Here is a 22914-nt window from a genome sequence, read left to right as displayed (position 1 = left end):
CTTTTTCTTTTGTCTAGGCTAGCCAAACCCAAATGCTCCAAAGTTTTTCATATGTTTTAGCATCCAGGCCTTTCATCATCTTACTTGCACTTTTTGTTTTCCAAAGTCTCACCATCTTTTTTGTAATGTGGTGACCAAAACTGGATGCAGTATTCCAGGTGTGGTCTTACCAAGGCTTTATAAAGTGGTACTAATACTTCACATGATTTTGATTCTATGCCTCTGTTTATACAACCAAGGATTGTATTAGCCTTTTTGGCTACTGCCACACACTGCTGGCTCCTTTTTAAGTGATCGTTTACTATAAGACTCCAAGGTCCCTCTCACAGTTATTGTTCTTCACCTAATCTGTACTTGTACCTTTGTTTTTTTTCTGCTCAGATGTAAAACTTTTCATTAAATTTCATTTTGTTGGATGGAGCCCATTGTTCAAGTCTGTCAAGATCTTTTTGGATCCTGAGTTTGTCTTCTGGTGTGTTGGCTGTTCCTGCCAGCTAGGTGTCATCTGCAAATTTGATGAGTTCTCCTTAATTTCTGAAGATATTGAAGAGTACTGGGCCTAAGAGAAAACCTTGTGGTACCCCACTGCTTACTTCCCTCCCTGTGTACCATTAAGGACTAGTTGTTGAGTAGGGCTTGTCAGCCAGTTACAAACCCATCTAGTGGTGATGTTGTCTATTCCACATCTTTCTAGGTTACCAAGAAGTAAGTAGGTTGTGGTCTACTTTGTCAAATGCCTTACTGAAATCTAAATATACAATCTCCACAGCTTTTCTCCGGTCTACTAATTTTTCTCAATAAAAAAAAAATGTTTTTTGCATGATCTGTTTTTAACAAGCCCATGCTGGCTACTGGCTATAGTTCGTTTCTACATGTTCACAGATTATTTTCCAGTATTTTTTCTTTTCAGTATTGATGTTAGGCTGATTGGTCTGTAGTTTCGTGGTTATGGTTTTTTTTTCCTTTTTTGAAGATGGGAACCACATTAGCACTTTATGCAATCTGGTTTCTTTTTGGATTTTTTCTTTTTTAGTGTTATTGTGTTGGATTGAGCTTTTATTATCATATTTTTCAGTGTTTCCCATTTTTCTTGTGTTGTTTTCCCTTTCAGGATTTTTATCCATGATATTTAGCTTAGGGTCTCTCTGAGTTTGTTTAAATCAGCTCTTCTAATTTAAGACGCAGCTTGGATTATATTCTATTGCTTGTGTTTGCATTATATTGAATTTCAATATGACGTGGTCACTTTGACCTAAGATTCCAGCAACTTCAATTCCTTCTATCACTTCTTTATTAATAAGAATTAGGTCCAGCATAGTTTTTCCTCTAGTTGCCTCCTCTACCTTTTGGATGACAAAGTTGTTAGCTAAGTTGGTTAGGAATCTGTTCGAACTCCCTCTGGCTGCTGAGTTTGTCTCCCAGTTGATATTAGGGTAGTTAAAGTCTCATCTCATTCGAGGAGGTTTTCATCCTTGGTTTTGTGTATTTCTGTAGAGATGTAGTGATCTTTTATATATAGTGCAACTCCATCTCTTCTTTTGTTAGTTCTGTTTCTTTTGAATAGTTTGTATCCCTCTATCAGTACATTCCAGTCATAAGTTTCATTCCACATCTGTACTTATTTCATTTTGTACACTGAAAATACACATGGATTTTCTACATACATGCGTATGGTACACACAGAGGGGTGTGTTTCTGTATTTTTTCTGAATATATGTGTATCTGTGTTCCTTTCCTCAGTATTTCCAGGTATCTACATGATTATTAAAATTTGCATGCTAACAATCTGTGATTTGCACAATAATAGAATTTCATGATTCTGTGAATATTTGAACTTTGTCTTTTATGTGTCATAATGGCAGTAGTTAATCTAGCATTTTGGCATGCTTGCTTTTTCATTGTTATGTATGCTTTTTTCTTTTATTTTCACATCTTGCAACCATATTATAAAAAGAAATTGAAGTATCTCTTTTTTGTGAATCTTACAGACAAAGGGAACGCCCAAAAAACCCTTTTGGATGGCAGAGATTCAGCAGCAGCTTTCAAAAGGGAAACAAATCCGGTACATCTGGGAAGCAACGTCTTTCCCCATTCCTCCAGATAACTACAAAACTCTTCCCCTTCCCCAGCCAGGAAGAGACAAGAAAAAAAAATAGGAAAAGGTTTTTGAGCTGATAAACAAGTATTGTATATGGAACTTAAGAAAACATTACATCAAAAAATAAAAGTGGGACATTTCCAGATTCAGAAAAAGAAGAAATACCTAGAAGTCTGTGGGGAGGAAGCGCTCATTCCAGGCAATAATGCAGGCCTCACCCTGTGAAGAAACAAACGGCTTAAACCATCCAAGAAGCGATCACAAATATTTTATCTAAGACTGTCAGTGGTGGAGAAGATGACAAATGTACAGACGATAAATCAGAACTGATTATGGATGAGAGGATCCACACTGGTGAAAAACCATACAAATGCCCCGAATGTGGGAAAGTCTTTCGCTACACTTCCCAACTTATCCAGCATAAAAGAACCCATACCGGAGAAAAGCCCTACCAGTGCCCACAGTGTGACAAACAGTTTAGTAAGCATGCCAACCTGGTGATACACAAGAGGACACACACAGGAGAGAAACCATATGAGTGTCCAGATTGTGGGAAAAGTTTCCGTCACAACTCTAACCTGGTGATACACCAGAGGACTCACACTGGGGAGAAACCATATGAGTGTCCAGATTGCGGGAAAAGTTTCAGTTGGAATTCTTACCTGGTGATACACCAGAGGACTCACACTGGGGAAAAACCATATGAGTGTCCAGATTGTGGGAAAAGTTTCAATAATAATTCTAACCTTGTGAAACACCAGAGAACTCACACAGGAGAGAAACCATATGAATGTCCAGACTGTGGGAAAAGTTTCAGTCGGAACTCTTCCCTGGTGATACATCAGAGGACTCACACGGGCGATAAACCATATGAGTGTCCGGATTGTGGGAAAAGTTTCCAGCAGAATTCAAATCTGGTTATACACCAGAGGACCCATACAGGAGAGAAACCATATGAGTGTCCAGAGTGTGGCAAATGTTTCTGTCAGAACTCTGACCTGGTAATACACCAGAGGATTCACACAGGAGAGAAACCATATGAGTGTTCGGATTGTGGGAAATGTTTCACTAAGAATTACAACCTGGTCATACACCAGAGGACTCACACCGGGGAAGAACGTTATGAGTGTCCAGTTTGTGGGAAAAGATTCAATCATAATTGTAACCTTGTGCAACACCAAAGAACTCACACAGGAGAGAAACCATATGAATGTCCAGACTGTGGGAAAAGTTTCAGTCGGAACTCTTCCCTGGTGATACATCAGAGGACTCACACAGGAGAGAAACCATATGAGTGTCCAGATTGTTGGAAATGTTTTAGTCGTAATTCTGCCCTAGTGACTCATATGAGGACTCACACAGGAGAGAAACCCTATGAGTGTCCAAATTGTGGGAAAAATTTCCGTTGGAATTCTGACCTGGTGAGACACCAGAGGATTCACACAGGATGAGTGCTTGGATTGTGGAAAAAGTTTTAGTTGGAATTCCCACTTGGTGGAATAATAGGGAACTGACACAGAAGAGGAGCCCTTTGAATGTCCCAATTGTCAGAAAGCTTTCACAAGTAGGTCTAATCGACGTTCCTTCCTGGATATGCAAGTTGCTATGCAGAGTCTTTCCTCCCTGCCTTAGTTCTTTCCCTCAATATTTATCAGTTTCCTATTTCTGGATATTGCTTGCTCTCGTGTCTCATTCTTTTCAATATGGACGGTGTCATTTCATTAACTTAAACATCAAGACTGCAATCGTGACTTTTCTGTTAAGCGATAGAGATACATAAGCCCTACTCAGCACCACGAGTCGCTTGATTTCATCCCGTTATTGAACATCTCTCCATATTTGTATGGTTAAAATACATCAATTCAGAATATACTCGGTATTCTATGTCCCAAAGTTGCTTTTTCAGGAGGCAACTAGACTTTCTTGTTTGTTTTTGAAGACGTTTCAGTTCTAATCGAAGAAGTTTCTCCTGTTCTGACAGGAGAGTGGGAAATGGAAGGATTTATATTCCTTGCAGGCAGGTGGTCATTTGCATCCTTTTTATATATATATAGTATAAATAAAATTCCTTCCATTCCGCACTACCCTGTCAGAGCTGAAGAAGTTTCTTGGATGAGAAATGAAACGTCTGCCCCCCAAAACCCAAGAAAGTCCAGTTGCCTCCTGAAAAAAGCACCTTTGGGACAACCATGACCTGGGTGACTGAGAATCTCTACAGACTCTGCATTCTATGTGTTCCCCATTGTGATTAAAAGAAAAGCTTTTTTCCCTATAAGTCACGAGTAAAATTAAAATTGGGGAATGTAAAAGCTGTTGATACAAATAGGGATCACAGTATGGGTAAAGAAACACAATAAGGATTTAACAAATTATTATTGTTGAGGTATTCCCCGTTAGGAGAATGAGTGCACTCAGGGAAACATCGTGAGAGTGGTGATGAATAACATACAACCAACACACAGATGCACTGAATAGTAAAATGTAAGTTTTACTTCCAGTAAATGGATAAACAAAGTCGAACAAACAGTCCAAATCATACATGGTTAAAGCAGTTAATATTCAAAACAATCAGTCCAGGGATAATCCAAAAACAAAATCCTTTTCTTTACCAGTATCATAAACAAAGTTCAGTAAAAGGAGTTTGCAAACGGTTGCAAGACTCACAGCAATTCAAGCAGAATGATGATCAGGCAAAGGGCAAAAGGAAAGCAAATGGAATGCAAAAAGGAATAAACCAGGTTTCTGGCTCCATCTTATGGCCGTTGGAGGAACCTCAGCCAATCACAATTACAGCATTCTCTTAAAGATACAACAGTATTAAATGACTATCCTGGTTTATATATTGCCAACCCAACTGTTACGTGACTATCATTCCTAACATTTGTTAACTGATAGGGCATTTGTTTTCTGACCTTGACATCCCCTTCCATTCCCCCCCAGTTTAAATCTTATTTTATTTTCATTTATTTGTATCCTTCCTTTATTATTTCTCCTTCAGTTTAGCCCCTCTATAGTCAACCTCAAAAATTTACATTTTTAAATTATAAATGAAATTTCTATAGTCTCCCCATCTGAAAGCAATGGTGGGTGATGTACAACAATCAGATTAAAAACCTTAACCATATAAGCAACATATATAAAAAGAAGATGCATTGGAATGTTGGAAATGTCAAAAGGTACCTTCTTCCACATGTGGTGGTCATGCAAGGAAACCCAGAAGTACTGGCAAAAAATTAGGCGCTGGCTAGAGGAAGGAACAAATTGAGTACAAACCAGAGTCCTTCCTGCTAGGAATTTTTGATAAACAAATATCTAAAAAATCGAAGTATATTACAATTCATATCTTAACTGCGGCCAGACTGGCATTCGCCCAGTGCTGGAAACTACCTTCTATCCCCACTGAACATATGGTTATTCAGAAAATTTTACAATGTGCCGAAATGGACAAACTAACCCAAGCATTAAAAAATAAAGAATCCTCAACCTATTATAACAATTGGAATCCTTGGTATAATTGGCTAAACCAAAGATAGATCACCTCTAAGAAAATTAAGGCCGAGGGTTTCCGAAGCAGAGATAAAGAAAAGCACCACCGACGATATTTTTGAAGAAGAAAGGACCTTACAGACAGTCACAAAAAATATGGTTTTATTTTAATTGTTTTCCCTACTCTTCCCTTCCCTTCCCTTACTTTTCCCTCTTTCCTCTCTCAAGCCTTCCTCTTTCCCTCTTGGCCTATGCTAAGGCCTGTTTGTCTTTTTGTTGTACATAATTTGCAGTTGTGTTGTTTTTTTAAAGGTAAAATTAATAAAGCTTTTTCTAAAAAAAATAATGTAAAAATCTATACTAAGAAATAAGTAATATAAAAAGAATTACAACCACCACTGGGCAATAAAATGCATGCAAATGGCTACCTCAGCGATGGAACCCACCTGAGCATATCTCAGATTGCCTCAGAGCCCCAGGCCTGAGGATGTAGCCAGGTCTTGAGAGACTCCCAGAAGATCAAAAGGGGTGGAACTAATCTCATTTCAGGGGAAAGGATATTCTACAGAGTGGGGGCCACAACAGAGAAGCCATAGCTCCTCCTGCATCCAGCAAATGAAGCTCCCCAGCTGATGGTGCTTGCCTCATGTCTTCTTTGCCAGGTCTCGTCAAGTAGGCTGAAATAAGCAGGGAAAGGCTCAGTCCCACTCCAGGAGGAGCTTTCAAAGGCAAAACAGGCAAAACCTTGAACAGGACCCGCAAGCACACTGGCAACCAAGGCAGCTCAGGGAGCAGAGGTGTGACATGTGCTGCTTCAGAAACACATATAAGCAATCCGGCCATTGCATTCTCTACCAGCTGTAAATTTTAGATACCCTTCAATGGTGGCTTATGCAGAGTTTATTGAAGTTATCCAATATGCAGGTAACTGGGGCATGATTGACCATAGCCAGGGTCTGCAGATCCAGGAACAGCAACAATTGGCTCTCAAGTGAATCAGTAATAATTTTTTTAGGATGTAGAAGAGAGGTGGTATTCAGCAGGTTCTGAGCAGTTTTGGAGAACCGGTAGGGGAAATTTTGTGTGGTTTCGGAGAACTGGCAAATACCTCCTCTGACTGGAGATTTTACAGTATCCTTCTCCTGCCATGCCCACAGAATCGGTAGTAAAATAATTTGAATCTCACCACTGATGTAGAGAGTATTTGATCGCCAGTGACAACCAAACCCTGCTAAAATGCAGGAATCTTTAGATCAGCTTCCAGCCTGGGAACTAGTGACCTCCAAGTGTTTTGCCCAAGCAGCCTGGGAATTCTCAAGGCTGAAACTTTAGTACTCTGGGAATTGGGAAGGCTGCTCTAGTAAGCAGAGAACACTATAGTAACACAGAGAGGATGATAGTATCTCCTTATTTAAATGTCATTGGAAAGCACGTGGGAGACACTTCCAAGTTTTGGCCCGTATTATTCTGTTAATAAGATGAAGATGGCAGGCTGTTAATCATTTAGAGCAATGGTTCCCAAACTTTTTCAGTCCACCGCCCACTTTGTACTACAAACTCATCCTCGGTGCCCCCCACCCAGGGATGGGATTTACATTTCTGTGGGAATGGCCTAATTTGAGGGCGTGGCTTGCTGGTCATGTGACCGGCTGGGTGTGGCTTGCTGGTCACATGACCGTGTAGGTATGGTCTGGTGGTCATGTGACTGGGTGGCCGTGGCCAGGTGACTGGCAAATCAAATACAAGTGGTCCTCACTTACTGGCTGGTTGTTTACCAAGTGTTCTAGTTTATGACTGGCCTCCCCAGAGCTACTTGACCTATTTTTGGAGTTTTGACAGCCATGCACACACATATACACCCACTCTCTTCTAACCCTGCTGGAGCAGGTCATTGGACTAAAATCGCCAAAGCATCTCTGATTAGATTCTAGCAGTGAATAAAATCTAATCAGAGATGCTTTGCTAATTCTTGTTGATTTGTTTTATTTGTGTTTCTTTATTTTATGTTGCATTAACATGTGTGTCCTTTCTTATGCACAACCCAGAAGCTTTTGTGATTCTTTGCAGCAAAAAATACCGACCTCTGGCTTTGCTCAACTTTTCAAACATGCCGCCACTACCACGCTTTAGGTGGCAGCCCCGCAGGTCCACTACATTGAGCCCCCTGCACCAGAGGGATCTGCCCAAGCAAGTCTGAGCGAAGCAGTGCACCAAGTCAATGGGGTGAGCCTGAGAGGGAAAAGAGAGAGAGAAACGAAAGAGAGATAGAGAGAAGGAAGAAAGAAAAGGGAAAGAAAAAGGGACAAAGAAAGAGGGGGGATGGAAGGAAGAGAGACAGAAAGAAAAAGAAGTAAAGAAGGAGGGAAGGAGGGAGGAGAAAGATAATGAGATACCTATTCTAGTCCAATCACCTGCTCCAACAGGGTTAGAAGGGTGTGTGTGTGTGTGTGTGTGTTCCTTGTAATTTACCAGAACATTTTGGTTTTGCCTTCTTCAGAATTGGCACTGTAATACATTGGGGAAAAGTAATATTTAAGGATGGAGGTCTGGTCTAATGGATCCTGTTTAAAGCCTCAACAAAATGTGAGAGTTTCCTGATAGTCTTGATCATGTTTCGTCCACAAAACCTTTAATAGAAGCCAAAGATGTTTCAATGTGCTGACAAAGATGTTTCAATGTGGAAAAGGGCCTCAATCTAAACTAGGCCTCATTTCAATCTGATGCATCAGGTATCTCTCTCTCTCTCTCTCTCTCTCCTCCCTCCCTCTCCCATCTCTATCTTTCTCCCTCTATCTCCCTCTCCCTCCTTTCCTCCTTCTCATTTCTTTCTCTTTCTTTCTCTCTTCCTCTCTTTCTCTCTCTCTATGACTCTTCCTCCCTCTTCCTCCCCTACCCCCCCCCCCACTTCCCACACCCAGGGAATAACTGTAAGGAAATTTCTGTCTCTGGAAAGATACAAAAATAAACCTTGCATTCCAAAAGGAGTGACAGTCTCGGGCTGTTACCTCACAGTGCTACGGGGTTGCTGCCTTAGATCGCTGCTGAATCCTTGCAAAACTGGGCAAAGACAGAGAGAGAGGGGAGCAGACAGAGCTGAATTGAGCCGAATCTCTCTCCCTCTGTGTATCTCGCTCTCTCTCGCTCCCTGTCTCTGTGTCTCTTTCACTCTCTCGGAAAGCCCTGCCTGCTCTCCTTGGGGCTTTTTACTGTCCCCTTTTCTTCCTCCTTTTGGAAATCCAGGTTGGCTGAGGAATGAACGCAAGTCGTGGTGGAGGCTTGCTTCCTTCCTCCCTTTCCCTCTCCTTCTCCTCTCGTGCTCACCTGCCAGACCCCACCACAGCCGGCTCCATAGCTGTTCGCTTCTCTTGCAGCACCTGTGCAGCACGCTCAAATATATTGCACTTCACTCCATCCCCTCCCCCTCCTCCTGGAGTCCATTACAGTGTGGAACATCGGCTCCAAGCTGGAGAAAAGTCACAAATTTCTCCCAGCGCCCAAGGTGAATACAACATTAACAAGGGCCGGAAAAAGAAGCAAGTATAGAGGGGCGCTTCGCTCCTACCCTAGAACACGGAATGAGACTCCATCTGCCGCCATTGCCCTTCTCTTCTCGGGGCAGGCAAAGAGTGAGGGGGGGGGGGTGAGAGCGAGGGGCAGCGCCAGCCAGTGGTGAGATCATCTGACAGGGAGCCGCAAGAGAGGGTCCAAAGGGCCACATGCGGCTCCAGAGCCGCACGTAGCCGACCCCCACCCTAGGTGATCCACGGATGCCATTGACTTGCAGCGGAGCGGTGCATCGGAGCTGCCGCATTCGAGGCGCCGGCTCCTTAGCTGTGAAACAGTCAACGGGGTGATCCTGCGGGGCCGGCGCCTCGAATGCCTGCTTGCCGCTTCTTAGTGCCCCTCTAAGGCATCGCACCGCTCCCCAGGGGGCGGTACCACCCACTTTGGGAACCGGTGATTTAGAGGCTGCGCCCAAAAACAAGAACTTCATGAACTTTTAGGAGCCAGCAAGCACCCAGCTAATCTTATGAAGCTAGAGCTCGGACGATTTAGCCATTGCTGGCTAGATGGCGCTCTATAGTTAGGCAATAAGCGCGCCTGGATGGTCATGAATACAATACCCAGCGCCAGTAGCCGAACTGAAAAGAATTGAGACCATAGAGTCGCGGATTTCTAGAGCGACTATGGAAAGGCGAAGCGCTGAGAAACCTCGTCTTCCGGCTTCCCAATGGAGGATCGCGGAGCCTGTTGCACTTTTTCCTGGGTCGAAGAAGCGGCAGCTGGAAGGTGAGCGGAGGGCAGGTTGTAGGAGAACCCGGGAGCAAGTTGGGCTCTTCGGTTCGCTCCACCTTGTAGTAGCAGATAAACAACTATGCTGAAATATGTCGTCGTCTGCATATTCTCCCCCCAGCCCAATTTTATTCCCCCAGAGCTGCCACTTAAAAGTTGCCTGCCCTGTTCTGTGGATAGGGAGATTTCAACTCTGCCCTCACTTTAGGGTTGATTCCGCCGCGGTTTTGTTTTCTTTTGAGGGTCTTGTTTCGTTTGCAAGGGAAAGTTCATAGGCAAAAACGGCGCTTTAAATCTTGCAGTGGCGTTACCATTTCAGAATTGGAATAAAGCTGGAAGGGACCTTGGAGGTTTTCTAGTCCAACCTCCTGCTTAAGCAGGAGATCCTGACCTATATCCTTTCAGACAATTTGGAAATTTCTCCTTAGTTGTAGATTGTTTCTCTCCTTGATTAGTTTCCATCCATTGTTCTTGTCTTGTCTTTTGGTGCTTTGGAGAACAATTTGACCCCCACTTCTTTGTGGCAGCCTCTCAAATACTGGAAGACTGCTATCATGTCACCCCTAATTCTTCTTTTGTCTAGGCTAGCCAAACCCAAATCCTCCAACCGTTTTTCATATGTTTTAGCCTCCAGGCCTTTCATCATCTTAGTTGCTCTTCTTTGCACTTTTTGTTTCACCATCTTTTTTGTAATGTGGTGACCAAAACTGGATGCAGTATTCCAGGTGTGGACTTACCAAGACGTTATAAAGTGGTATTAATACTTCACATGATTTTGATTCTATGCCTCTGTTTATACAATCAAGGATTGTATTAGCCTTTCTGGCTACTGCCACACACTGCTGGCTCCTTTTTAAGTGATTGTTCACTATAAGGTCCATCTCACAGTTATTGTTTTTCACCTAAGCTGTACTTGTACCTTTGGTTTTTTCTGCCCAAATGTAAAACTTTGCTTTTCTCTTCACTAAATTTCATTTTGATGGATAGGGCCCATTGTTCAAGTCTGGCGAGATCTTTTTGGATCCTGAGCTTGTCTTCTGCTGTCTAGGCTGTTCCTGCTAGCTTAATGTCATCCTCAGTATTTCCAGGTATCTTTATGATTATAACAATTTGCAGTGCTGACAATCTGTGATTTGCACGAGTCAACAATAGAACGTCATGATTCTGTGAATATTTGAACTTAGTCTTTTAATGAATGTCAGTGTGTAATCTAGCATTTTGGTATGTTTACTTTGTCATTGTGATGTATGCTTTTTTTCTTTTCTTTTCACATCTTGCAACCATATTATAAAGAGAAATTGAAGTATCTCTTTTTTGTGAATCTTACAGACAAAGGGAATGGCAAAAAAAACCCTCTTCTGGACAGCAGAGAATCAGCAGCAGTTTTAAAAAGGGAAGCGAATCCAGTACATCTGGGAAACGTCTTTTCCCTTTCCCGCAGATAACCACAAAACTGGAACAGCCAGGAAAAAAAAAGAAGAGTTTTGAGCTGATAACTAAGTATTTTATGTGTAACTCAAGGAAATATTATATATATATAAAAAATAAAAGTGGAACATTTCCAGATTCAGAAAAAAAGGAAATATCGAGAAGTCTGTGTTAAGGAAAGAAACGGCTTGAACCACCGAAGAGCAGATCACAACTATTTTTGACTTCCTCAAGAATCTAAGATAATCACTGGCAGAAAAGCTCCATAGATATTCATATTGTCAGAAAAGCACAGATTACAAATCAGAGCTGATTATGGATCAGAGGATCCACACTGGTAAAAAACCATACAAATGCCGCGAATGTGGCAAAGTCTTTCGCTACACTTCCCAACTTATTCAGCATAAAAGAACCCATACCGGAGAAAAGTCCTATCAATGCTCACAATGTGGCAAAAAGTTTAGTAAGCGTGCCAACCTGGTGATACACAAAAGGACGCACACAGGAGAGAAACCATATGAGTGTTCAGATTGTGGGAAAACTTTCAGTCAGAACTCTAACCTGGTGATACACCAGAGGACCCACACTGGGGAGAAACCATATGAGTGTCCAGATTGTGGGAAAAGTTTCAGTCAGAACTCTAACCTGGTAACGCACCAGGGGACTCACACTGGGGAGAAACCGTATGAATGTCCAGATTGTGGGAAAAGCTTCCGTCACAACTCTAACCTGGTGATACACCAGAGGACTCACACTGGGGAGAAACCATATGAGTGTCCAGATTGTGGGAAAAGTTTCAGTCGGAAGTCTTACCTGGCAATACACCAGAGGACTCACACTGGGGAGAAACCATATGAGTGTTCAGATTGTGGCAAATGTTTCATTCAGAACTCTGACCTGGTGATACACCAGAGGAGTCACACAGGAGAGAAACCATATGAGTGTCCTGATTGTGGAAAAAGTTTCAAGATGAGTTCCAAGCTGGTGATACACCAGAGGACTCACACAGGGGAGAAACCTTATGAGTGTTCGGATTGTGGGAAATATTTCAGTAAGAATTACAACCTGGTGATACACCAGAGGATTCACACAGGGGAAGAACCTTATGAGTGTCCAGTTTGTGGGAAAAGTTTCAATTATAATTGTAACCTTGTGGAACACCAAAGAACTCACACAGGAGAGAAACCATATGAATGTCCAAACTGTGGGAAAAGTTTCAGTCGGAACTCTTCCCTGGTGATACACCAGAGAATTCACACAGGGGAAGAACCTTATAAGTGTCCAGTTTGTAGGAAAAGTTTCAATCATAATTGTAACCTTGTACAACACCAAAGAACTCACACAGGAGAGAAACCATATGAATGTTCAGACTGTGGGAAAAGATTCAGTCAGAACTCTTCCCTGGTGATACACCAGAGGACTCACACTGGGGAGAAACCATATGAGTGTCTATACTGTGGGAAAAGTTTCAGTCAGAACTCTTCCCTGGGGATACACCAGAGGACCCATACAGGAGAGAAACCATATGAGTGTCCAGAGTGTGTCAGATGTTTCAGTCAGAACTCTGACCTGGTCATACACCAGAGGAGTCACAGAGGAGAGAAACCATATGAATGTTCGGATTGTGGGAAATGTTTCAGTAAGAATTACAACCTGGTGATACACCAGAGGACTCACACAGGGGAAGAACCTTATGAGTGTCCAGTTTGTGGGAAAAGTTTCAATTATAATTGTAACCTTGTGGAACACCAAAGAACTCACACAGGAGAGAAACCATATGAATGTCCAGACTGTGGGAAAAGTTTCAGTCAGAACTCTTCCCTGGTGAAACACCAGAGGACTCACACAGGAGAGAAACCATATGAGTGTCCAGAGTGTGGCAGATGCTTCAGTCAGAACTCTGACCTGGTGATACACCAGAGGAATCACAGAGGAGAGAAACCATATGAGTGTTCAGATTGTGGGAAAAGTTTCAGTCATAATTTTAACCTTGTGCAACACCAAAGAACTCACACAGGAGAGAAACCCTTTGAATGTCCAGACTGTGGGAAAAGTTTCAGTCAGAACTCTTCCCTGGTGATACATCAGAGGACTCACACAGGAAAGAAACCATATGAATGTCCAGATTGTCAGAAATGTTTCAGTCGTAATTCTGCCCTAGTGACACACATGAGGACTCACACAGGAGATAAACCCTATGAGTGTCCAAATTGTGGGAAAAGTTTCAGTCAGAATGCCAACCTAGTGAGACACCAGAGAACTCACATGGGAAAGAAACCCCATTAGTGTCCAAATTGTGGGAAAGTTTTTAGTTGCAATTCTGATCTAGTGAGACACCAGAGGATTCACACAGGATGAGTGCTTGGATTGTGGGAAAAGTTTTAGTTGGAATTCCTACCTGGTGGAATAATAGGGAACTGACACAGAAGAGGAGCCCTTTGAATGTCCCAATTGTCAGAAAGCTTTTACAAGTAGGTCTAATCTAATAAATCATGTCAGTTTACACACAGATCAGAAGCCATTTAGATGCCCAAACTGTGGTCAGTGTTTCAGTCACAACTCTACTATTGTTAAAGAGAAGAGGACTCATTCAGGAGAAAGGCCATCAGTTTTCTGATTGGAAGGAAAGCTTTCTGATTGGAAGGATCAAAGAAAGCTTTCAAGAATTTCCAATAATTGGGTGGTAGGTTGGGGACATCTTAGCCAGTCTCGCAGGAGGTAGGTGCCAGCAATGAACCATTTTATATAAGTTTTCTTTATACGAGACTGACATGGTTAATTTGTAAGCTCTCCAGTGTCATATAATCTTTATACCTAACAATATTTTCATAATCCAATACATTTGGATGTGTAGCTGTTTCCAGTATAGATAGCCATAATGGAACCTTTGGGTAGTGTTTTTTTTTTTTTTTAATTTCCCCAGATATTGAACAACACATTTCTTACATGGTGCCTTTGGAAATATGAACGTTTAGATTTTCCATCTGACATGAAGGCATGCCAGCCAAGTTGGAGATTAAAACCCTTTAATACTAATAACCTTCTATTTTCTAATTTAACCCAACCCTTAAGCCAGTTTACTATAGCAGCATCATAATATAACCCAAAATCTAGAAGGCCAAATCCTCTTTTCTTAGCATCCTGTAATAATTTATATTTCACTCTGGGTTTTTTCCTCTGCCATATAAATTTAGATATACATTTGTTTAATTCTATAAAAAAAAAATCTTTCCCAACTTGACTGGCACTGTCTGAAACAAGAACAACAATTTTGGCAAAATATTCATTTGTACTATTGAAATACATCCCAATGGTGATAACTGATAATTTGACACTTGTCTAAATCTTTAACTATTTGCGTTATTAACTTATAGTTATCTTTTTTAATCGACGAACATCTAGCTGTCAACCAGATCCCTAGGTATTTTACTTTATTTACCACCTGCATACCTAATTAATTTGCTGGTTCTTTCTTCTGCTCGTTTGTACAGTTTTTTTGTTAACACTTGTTTTTTCTTTGTTAATTTTTAACCCTGCCACCTTTCCGTATTCTTCTATTTCTCTTGATATAGGGCTGGCTTCTAAGGATTCTTCTAATACTGTATAAATGCCATATCATCACCGAATGCCTGGAGTTTATATTCCTCTTTTTTAATTTTTAGTCCTCTAATCTCTTGGTTTTAACTAATTTGTACTAAAAGAGTCTCTTCTGCCTATACAATAGAGGAGCTAGGGGGCAGCCTTGTCTTACTCCCTTATTTATCTTCCCCATTTATTAAGGATGCAGAGTTTTTATCTCCAGTGACAGCCAAACCCTGCTAAAATGCAGGAATCTTTAAATCAGCTTCCAATCTGCAAACTAGTGACCCCCAAGTGTTTTGCCCAAGCAGCCTGGGAATTCTCAAGGCTGAAATCTTACTACTCTGGGAATTGGGAAGGCTGCTCTAGAAGCAGAGAACATTATAGTAACACAGAGAGGACGATAGTATCTCCTTATTTAAATGTCATTGGAAACCACGTGGGAGACACTTCCATGTTTTGTCCTGTATTATTCTATTAATAAGATGAAGATGGCAGGCTGTAAATCATTTAGGGGTTGCTCCCAAAAATAAAACAAAAAAATAACTTTTAGGGCCAGCAAGCACCCAGCTAAAATTACGAAGCTAGAGCTCGGACGATCTAGCCATTGATTGCTAGACGGCGCTCTATGGTTAAGCAATAGTCACGCCTGGATAGTCGCCAATACAGTAGCCACTGCCTACAGCCGAACTGAAAGGAATTGAGACCATAGAGTCTCTGATTTCTAGAGCGATTACGGAAAGCACTGAGAAACCTCGTCTTCCGGCTTCCCAATGGAGGATCGCGGTGCCTGTTGCACTTTTTCCTGGGTCGAAGAAGCGGCAGCTGGAAGGTGAGCGGAGGGCAGGTTGTAGGAGAACCCGGGAGCAAGTTGGGCTCTTCGGTTCGCTCCACCTTGTACTAGCAGATAAACAACTATGCTGAAATATGTCGTCTCCTGCATATTCTCCCCCAGCCCAATTTTATTCCCCCCGAGCTGCACGTTTTAAGTTGCCTGCCCTGTTCTGTGGATTGTGAGATTTCAACTCTGCCGCCACTTTAGGGTTGAGTCCGCCGCGTGGTTGTTTTTTTTTTTTGAGCGTGTTTTGTTTGCAAGGGAAAGTTCATAGGCAAAACCGGTACTTTAAATCTTGCATTTAAACATGCAAACCTCATTTTTAGGAAGGTTCTCCTTAATTCCAGGTTGATTCTGTTTGATTAATTTCGATCCATTGTTTCTTGTCTTTTGATGCTTTGGAAAATAATTTGATCCCCTCTTCTTTGTGACAGCCTCTCAAATACTGGAATACCGATATTGTGTCACCCCTACTTTTTCTTTTGTCTAGGCTAGCCAAACCCAAATGCTCCAACGTTTTTCATATGTCATCTTACTTGCACTTTTTGTTTTCCAAAGTCTCAACATCTTTGTAATGTGGTGACCAAAACTGGATGCAGTATTCCAGGTGTGGTCTTACCAAGGCTTTATAAAGTGGTACTAATACTTCACATGATTTTAATTCTATGCCTCTGTTTATACAACCAAGGATTGTATTAGCCTTTTTGGCTACTGCCACACACTGCTGACTCCTTTTTAAGTGATCATTTACTATAAGACTCCAAGGTCCCTTTCACAGTTATTGTTCTACACCTAATCTGTACTTGTACCTTTGTTTTTGTTTTTTGCTCAGATGTAAAACTTTTCATTAAATTTCATTTTGTTGGATGGAGCCCATTGTTCAAGTCTGTCAAGATCTTTTTGGATCCTGAGTTTGTCTTCTGGTGTGTTGGCTGTTCCTACCAGCTAGGTGTCATCTGCAAATTTGATGAGTTCTCCTTAATTTCTGAAGATATTGAAGAGTACTGGGCCTAAGAAAAAACCTTGTGGTACTCCACTGCCCCTTGTGGTACCCCTGTGTACCATTAAGGACTAGTTGTTGAGTAGGGTTTGTCAGCCAGTTACAAACCCACCTAGTGGTGATGTTGTCCATTCCACATTTTTCTAGGTTACCAAGAAGTAAGTAAGTTGTGGTCTACTTTGTCAAATGCCTTACTGAAATCCAAATATACAATCTCCACAGCTTTTCTCTAGTCTACTAACTTAGTCACTTTCTCCAAGAATCAAATAAGATTGGTTTGGCATGATCTGTTTTTAACAAACCCATGCTGGCTACTGGTTATACTTTGTTTCTAGATGTTCACAGATTATTTTCCAGTATTTTTTCTTTTCAGTATTGATGTTAGGCTGATTGGTCTGTAGTTTCATGGTTATGTTTTTTTCCCCTTTTTTGAAGATGGGAACCACATTAGCACTTTATGCAATCATGGTGGTTTCTTTTTTGGATTATTTTGTGTTTCTTTTTAGTGTTATTGTGTTGGACTGAGCTTTTATTATCATATATTTCAGTGTTTCCCATTTTGGGGGTGGGTGGGGGGATTTTTATCCATGAAATTTAGCTTAGGGGCTCTCTGAGTTTGTTTAAATCAGTTCTTCTAATTTAAGACACAGCTTGGACTATATTCTATTGCTTGTGTTTGCATTATATTTAATTTCAATATGATGTGGTCACTTTGACCTAAGATTCCAGCAACTTCAATTCCTTCTATCACTTCTTTATCAATAAGAATTAAGTCCAGCATAGTTTTTCCTCTAGTTACCTCCTCTACCTTTTGTATGACAAAGTTGTCAGCTAAGTTGGTTAGGAATCTGTTCGATCTACCTGCTGCTGAGTTTGTCTCCCAGTTGATATTAGGATAGTTAAAGTCTCATCTATTTCTTCTGCTTGGTTGGGTGGCCTGTAGTATATTCCTATAGCAATATCATTTTTCTTTCCTTTTATATTGACCCATATGGATTCGAGGCGGTTTTCATCCTTGGTTTTGTGTATTTCTGTAGAGATGTAGTGATCTTTTATACATAATGCAACCCCATCTCCTCTTTTGTTGGTTCTGTCTCTTTTGACTAGTTTGTATCCCTCTATTAGTACATTCCAGTCATAAGTTTCATCCCACCAAGTTTCAGCAATAGCAACTACTGTATATCATATTTGCCTTCATGTACGTTCACTAGTTTGTTCCCTAAACTTTTAGCATTAGTGTATGGGCGTTTCTTCTGTTAATGCTCACATACTGTACTTATTTCATTTTGTACACTGAAAATACACATGGATTTTCTACATACATACCTATAGTACACTCAGGGTGTGTTTCTGTATTTTTTGTGAATATATATGTATCCGTGTTCCTTTCCTCAGTATTTCCAGGTATCTATATGATTATTAAAATTTGCATGCTAACTATCTGTGATTTGCACAATAATAGAATTTCATGATTCTGTGAATATATGAACTTTGTCTTTTATGTGTCATAATGAATGGCAGTAGTTAATCTAGCATTTTGGCATGCTTGCTTTTTCATTGTTATGTATGCTTTTTTCTTTTATTTTCAGATCTTGCAACCATATTATAAAAAGTAATTGAAGTATCCCTTTTTTGTGAATCTTACAGACAAAGGGAACGCCCAAAAAATCCTTTTGGATGGCAGAGATTCAGAGCAGATAACTACAAAACTCTTCCCCTTCCCCAGCCAGGAAGAGACAAGAAAAAAAAATAGGAAAAGATTTTTGAGCTGATAAACAAGTATTGCATATGGAACTTAAGAAAACATTACATCAAAAAATAAAGGTGGGACATTTCCAGATTCAGAAAAAGAAGAAATACCTAGAAGTCTGTGGGGAGGAAGCACTCATTCCAGACAATAATGCAGGCCTCACCCTGTGAAGAAACAAACAGCTTGAACCATCCAAAAAGCGATCACAAATATTTTTGACCTCCTCAAGAATCTAAGACTGTCAGTGGTGGAGAAGATGACAAATGTACAGATGATAAATCAGAACTGATTATGGATGAGAGGATCCACACTGGTGAAAAACCATACAAATGCCCCGAATGTGGGAAAGTCTTTCGCTACACTTCCCAACTTATCCAGCATAAAAGAACCCATACTGGAGAAAAGTCCTATCAATGCTCACAGTGTGACAAACAGTTTAGTAAGCATGCCAACCTGGTGAAACACAAGAGGACACACACAGGAGAGAAACCATATGAGTGTCCCGATTGTGGGAAAAATTTCCGTCACAACTCTAACCTGGTGATACACCAGAGGACTCACACTGGGGAGAAACCATATGAGTGTCCAGACTGTGGGAAAAGTTTCAGTCGGAACTCTAACCTGGTGATACACCAGAGGACTCACACTGGGGAGAAACCGTATGAGTGTTCAAATTGTGGGAAAAGTTTTAATAATAATTCTAACCTTGTGAAACATCAGAGGACTCATACAGGAGAGAAACCATATGCGTGTTCAGTTTGTGGCAAATGTTTCAGTCAGAACTCTTACCTGGTGATACACCAGAGAAGTCACACAGGAGAGAAACCATATGAGTGTTTGGATTGTGGAAAAAGTTTTAATAACAATTCTAACCTTTTGAAACACCAGAGGACTCACACAGGAGAGAAACCATATGAGTGTCCAGATTGTGGCAAAAGTTTCCAGCAGAATTCTAACCTTGTAAAACACCAGAGGATTCACACAGGAGAGAAACCATATGAGTGTTCAGATTGTGGGAAATGTTTCAGTCAAAACTATTACCTGGTGATACACCAGAGGACTCACACAGGGGAGAAACCATATGAGTGTTCTGATTGTGGGAAAAGTTTCAATCATAATTGTAACCTTGTGCAACACCAAAATACTCACACAGGAGAGAAACCATATGAATGCCCAGTTTGTGGGAAAAGTTTCAATAATAATTCTAGCCTTGTGAAACACCAGAGGACGCATACAGGAGAGAAACCATTTGAGTGTCTATACTGTGGGAAAAGTTTCCAGCAGAATTCCAATCTGATCATACACCAGAGGACTCACACCGGAGAGAAACCATATGAGTGTCCACAATGTGGGAAAGCTTTCAGTTGGAATTCTGACCTGGTGATACACCAGAGGATTCACACCGGGGAGAAACCATATGAGTGTCCAGATTGTGGGAAAAGTTTCAATAATAATTCTAATCTTGTGAAACACCAGAGAATTCATACAGGAAAGAAACCATATGAATGTTCAGTTTGTGGGAGAAGTTTCAATCATAATTGTAACCTTGTGCAACACCAAAGAACTCACACAGGAGAGAAACCATATGAGTGTTTATACTGTGGGAAAAGTTTCAGTCAGAATTCTTCCCTGGTGGTCCACCATAGGATACACACGGGGGAGAAACCATATGAGTGTCTGGATTGTGGGAAAAGTTTCAGTCAGAATTCCAAACTCGTCATACACAAGAGGACTCACACAGAACAGAAGCTGCATGAGTGTCCAGACTGTGGAAAATGTTTTAGTCGTAATTCTGCCCTAGTGATGCACATGAGGACTCACACAGGAGAGAAACCCTATGAGTGTCCAAATTGTGGGAAAGTTTTTAGTTGCAATTCTGATCTGGTGAGACACCAGAGGATTCACATAGGATGAGTGCTTAAATTGTGGGAAAAGTTTTAGTTGGAATTCCGACCTGGTGGAATAATAGGGAACTGACACAGAAGAGGAGCCCTTTGAATATTCGAATTGTCAGAAAGCTTTCACAAGTAGGTCTAATCTAATAAATCATGTCAGTTTACACACAGATCAGAAGCCATTTAGATGCCCAAACTGTGGTCAGTGTTTCAATGACTACTATTGTTAAAGAGAAGAGGACTCATACAGGAGAAAGGCCATCAGTTTTCTGATTGGAAGGAAAGCTTGATGGGATCAAAGATAACTTTCAAGAGTTCATAAGGATATACAACGCTTGTTTTCAGCTTCCTAGATTATTTTCAGCCAGTTAGCTACATTTATTTAGACACTAGAGACTCAACCAGAAGAAATGCTCAGACACAAGAGGATTTGCTTTTAAAAATCAATGAATCAGTAAATGAGAATTAGGATTTCAACAAGAATTTTCTGAAACTATAGTAAGAAACTAAATATAACTCTGTATAATAAGAATATTCCTAAGGCATAAAAACCATTCTTATTGTATCTGATTTGACTTATTACAGAAAGATAGGAGTCCATGGGGGAATTGGTTAGAATGTAGTATTGCAAAGGCAGTAACCTTTCCAAGATACTGGTAGTCTGTCAACTAAAAAATACTTCTTTGGTCTCTGTAGTTGCCAGCAGAAAGGGAGTGGGGGAAAGCAGTGGATTCCTTAAATGCTTCAGATAATTGCCTTGGCAGCCAAAGCTGTTGACGCGTAAAATTATTACTGGAGAGCATGATGATTTTTTGCTGTGGATGTGTCTCATTGGAGAATATATATCCGGGGGGTAGGGGGAAGACCAGGGTCAAGGGTGAAATTAATGATGTGTCAGAGTCTGCTGCAACCAGGGAACACCAACATATTAACTCCTAATAAATCAAATCTTTTTTACTCTGAGAGATGCGATTGCATGTTGGAGCCTTGACAGCATCCTTGAGTTACAACATTCAATGACCATTCAAAGTTACGTCACTGAAAAAAGTGACTTTTGACCCTTTTTCATACTTATGACCATGGCATCATCAACAGAAATTTTGGGCTCCCTTGGGGTCGTAAGCTGAGGACGACCTATATTGCGGTGATTTTATTCCAGATTCCTCCATGAAGCAGAGCTCAGAGCCAGTAGTTGAAATGGACACTATCACCATCCATACGTTATTAGATCTGCATTGAAAAAAAGCAGTTTAGGGTGTCCCTCTTTAAAGGTCAGCCTGGTGATTAGCGGTCCATGTGCTTTGGTGGGATATTCTTTTTTTGCCTTTTTATTTCACTTGATGTACTCGACATTCCTTTCTGGACATACTAAGTTGCCATGCAGAGTCATTCCTCCCTGCCTTACGTCTTTCCCTCAATATTTATCAGTTTCCTATTTCTGGATATTGCTTGCTCTCATGTCTCATTCTTTTCAATATGGACAGTGTCATTTCATTAACTTAAACATCAAGATGCAGTCATGACTTTTCTGTTAGGCAATAGAGATACCTAAGCCCTACTCAGCGTCATGAGTTGCTTGATCTTATCCCGTTATTGAACATCTCTCCATATTTGTATGGTTAAAATACATCAATTCAGAATATACTTTGCATTCTATGTCCCAAAGGTGCTTTTTCAGGAGGCAACTAGACTTTCCTGTTTGTTTTTTGAAGATATTTTCACGGGTACTTACATGTATGGCATTCAGCTTTGTTTGGGTATTTTCCCACGTCGTTGTAGTTGTGCTTTTAAAGTTGTAGCAACATTTTGGCGGAATCTCATCTGCCATCATCAGGCTTCTGTATAGAGATGAACACTATACAGAAGCCTGATAATGGCAGATGAGATTCCACCGAAATGTTGCTACGACTTTAAAAGCACAACTACAATGACATGGGAAAATACCCAAACAAAGCTGAATACAATATACATATATTGAACCTCAGAAAACATATATGTGTATATATATATATGAATGAAACAGCTGTGAAAGTCTGACTCACAGATGAACACAGTACAGAAGCCTGATGATGGCAGATGAGATTCCGCTGAAACGTTGTTACAACTTTAAAAGCACAAGTATAATGACATGGGAAAATACCCAAACAAAGCTGAATACCATAGATATAAGTACCCGCAAAAACTTAAGAAAACACACACACACACACATCCTTCCATTCCGCACTATTCTGTCAGAGCTGAAGAAGTTTCTTGAATGAGAAGTGAAACGTCTGCCCCCAAAAACCCAAGAAAGTCCAGTTGCCTCCTGAAAAAACCACCTTTGGGACAACCATGACCTGGGTGACTGAGACTCTACAGACTCTGCGTTCTATGTCCCCCTTTTTGATTAAAAGAAAAGCTTTTCCACTGTAAGTGGAGAGGAAAGAGTAAAATTAAAATTGGGGAAAGTAAAAGCTGCTGATAAAATAGGGATCACGGTATGGTTAAAGAAAAACAATAGGGATTTAAAACATAATTATTGTTAACTAATAAGGTATTTGTTACCTGACC

At 40.8% G+C, this 22914-nt stretch overlaps 3 protein-coding genes across 12 annotated transcripts in view; all 3 read left to right on the top strand.

Annotated features, from left to right (window-relative positions):
* Positions 1 to 22914, top strand: part of LOC113454189 (uncharacterized) — a 94835-nt gene that overhangs the window by 58672 nt on the left and 13249 nt on the right. The gene's annotated exons all lie outside the window — the stretch shown is intronic.
* Positions 1 to 22914, top strand: part of LOC113454017 (uncharacterized) — an 81641-nt gene that overhangs the window by 45478 nt on the left and 13249 nt on the right. For 3 of the 5 annotated variants that reach the window (XM_087928399.1, XM_087928401.1, XM_087928398.1), the window contains exon 2: positions 1989 to 5912. In XM_087928399.1, the coding sequence (XP_087784525.1) occupies positions 2431 to 3549 (1119 nt within the window). In that variant the 5' untranslated portion in view covers positions 1989 to 2430 and the 3' untranslated portion in view covers positions 3550 to 5912. Of the gene's footprint in view, positions 1 to 1988; positions 5913 to 22914 lie in introns of those variants that run through there. The other 2 variants (XR_015742468.1, XM_087928400.1) reach the window with 2 other exon arrangements.
* On the top strand, positions 9305 to 21324 carry LOC113454297 (uncharacterized). 3 transcript variants are annotated; one of them, XM_087928199.1, is made up of 3 exons: positions 9305 to 9874; positions 11207 to 13570; positions 18779 to 21324. In XM_087928199.1, the coding sequence occupies exons 2-3, from the start codon at positions 11621 to 11623 to the stop codon at positions 20381 to 20383; spliced, it is 3555 nt and encodes a 1184-aa protein (XP_087784325.1). In that variant the 5' UTR covers positions 9305 to 9874; positions 11207 to 11620; the 3' UTR covers positions 20384 to 21324. The 3 variants fall into 3 exon arrangements, with proteins under 3 accessions (XP_087784325.1, XP_087784324.1, XP_087784322.1); XM_087928198.1 differs by lacking the exons at positions 9305 to 9874; positions 11207 to 13570 and adding exons at positions 15478 to 15716; positions 16278 to 16326 and having other exon boundaries at positions 18373 to 21324; XM_087928196.1 differs by lacking the exons at positions 9305 to 9874; positions 11207 to 13570 and adding an exon at positions 15478 to 15716 and having other exon boundaries at positions 18367 to 21324.

This window comes from Pseudonaja textilis, chromosome 2, assembly GCF_049901715.1.
Source record: "Pseudonaja textilis isolate UNSWEBS1 chromosome 2, rPseTex1.2, whole genome shotgun sequence".
Taxonomy (NCBI): domain Eukaryota; kingdom Metazoa; phylum Chordata; class Lepidosauria; order Squamata; family Elapidae; genus Pseudonaja; species Pseudonaja textilis.
This window is presented reverse-complemented; position numbering and strand designations above follow the sequence as displayed.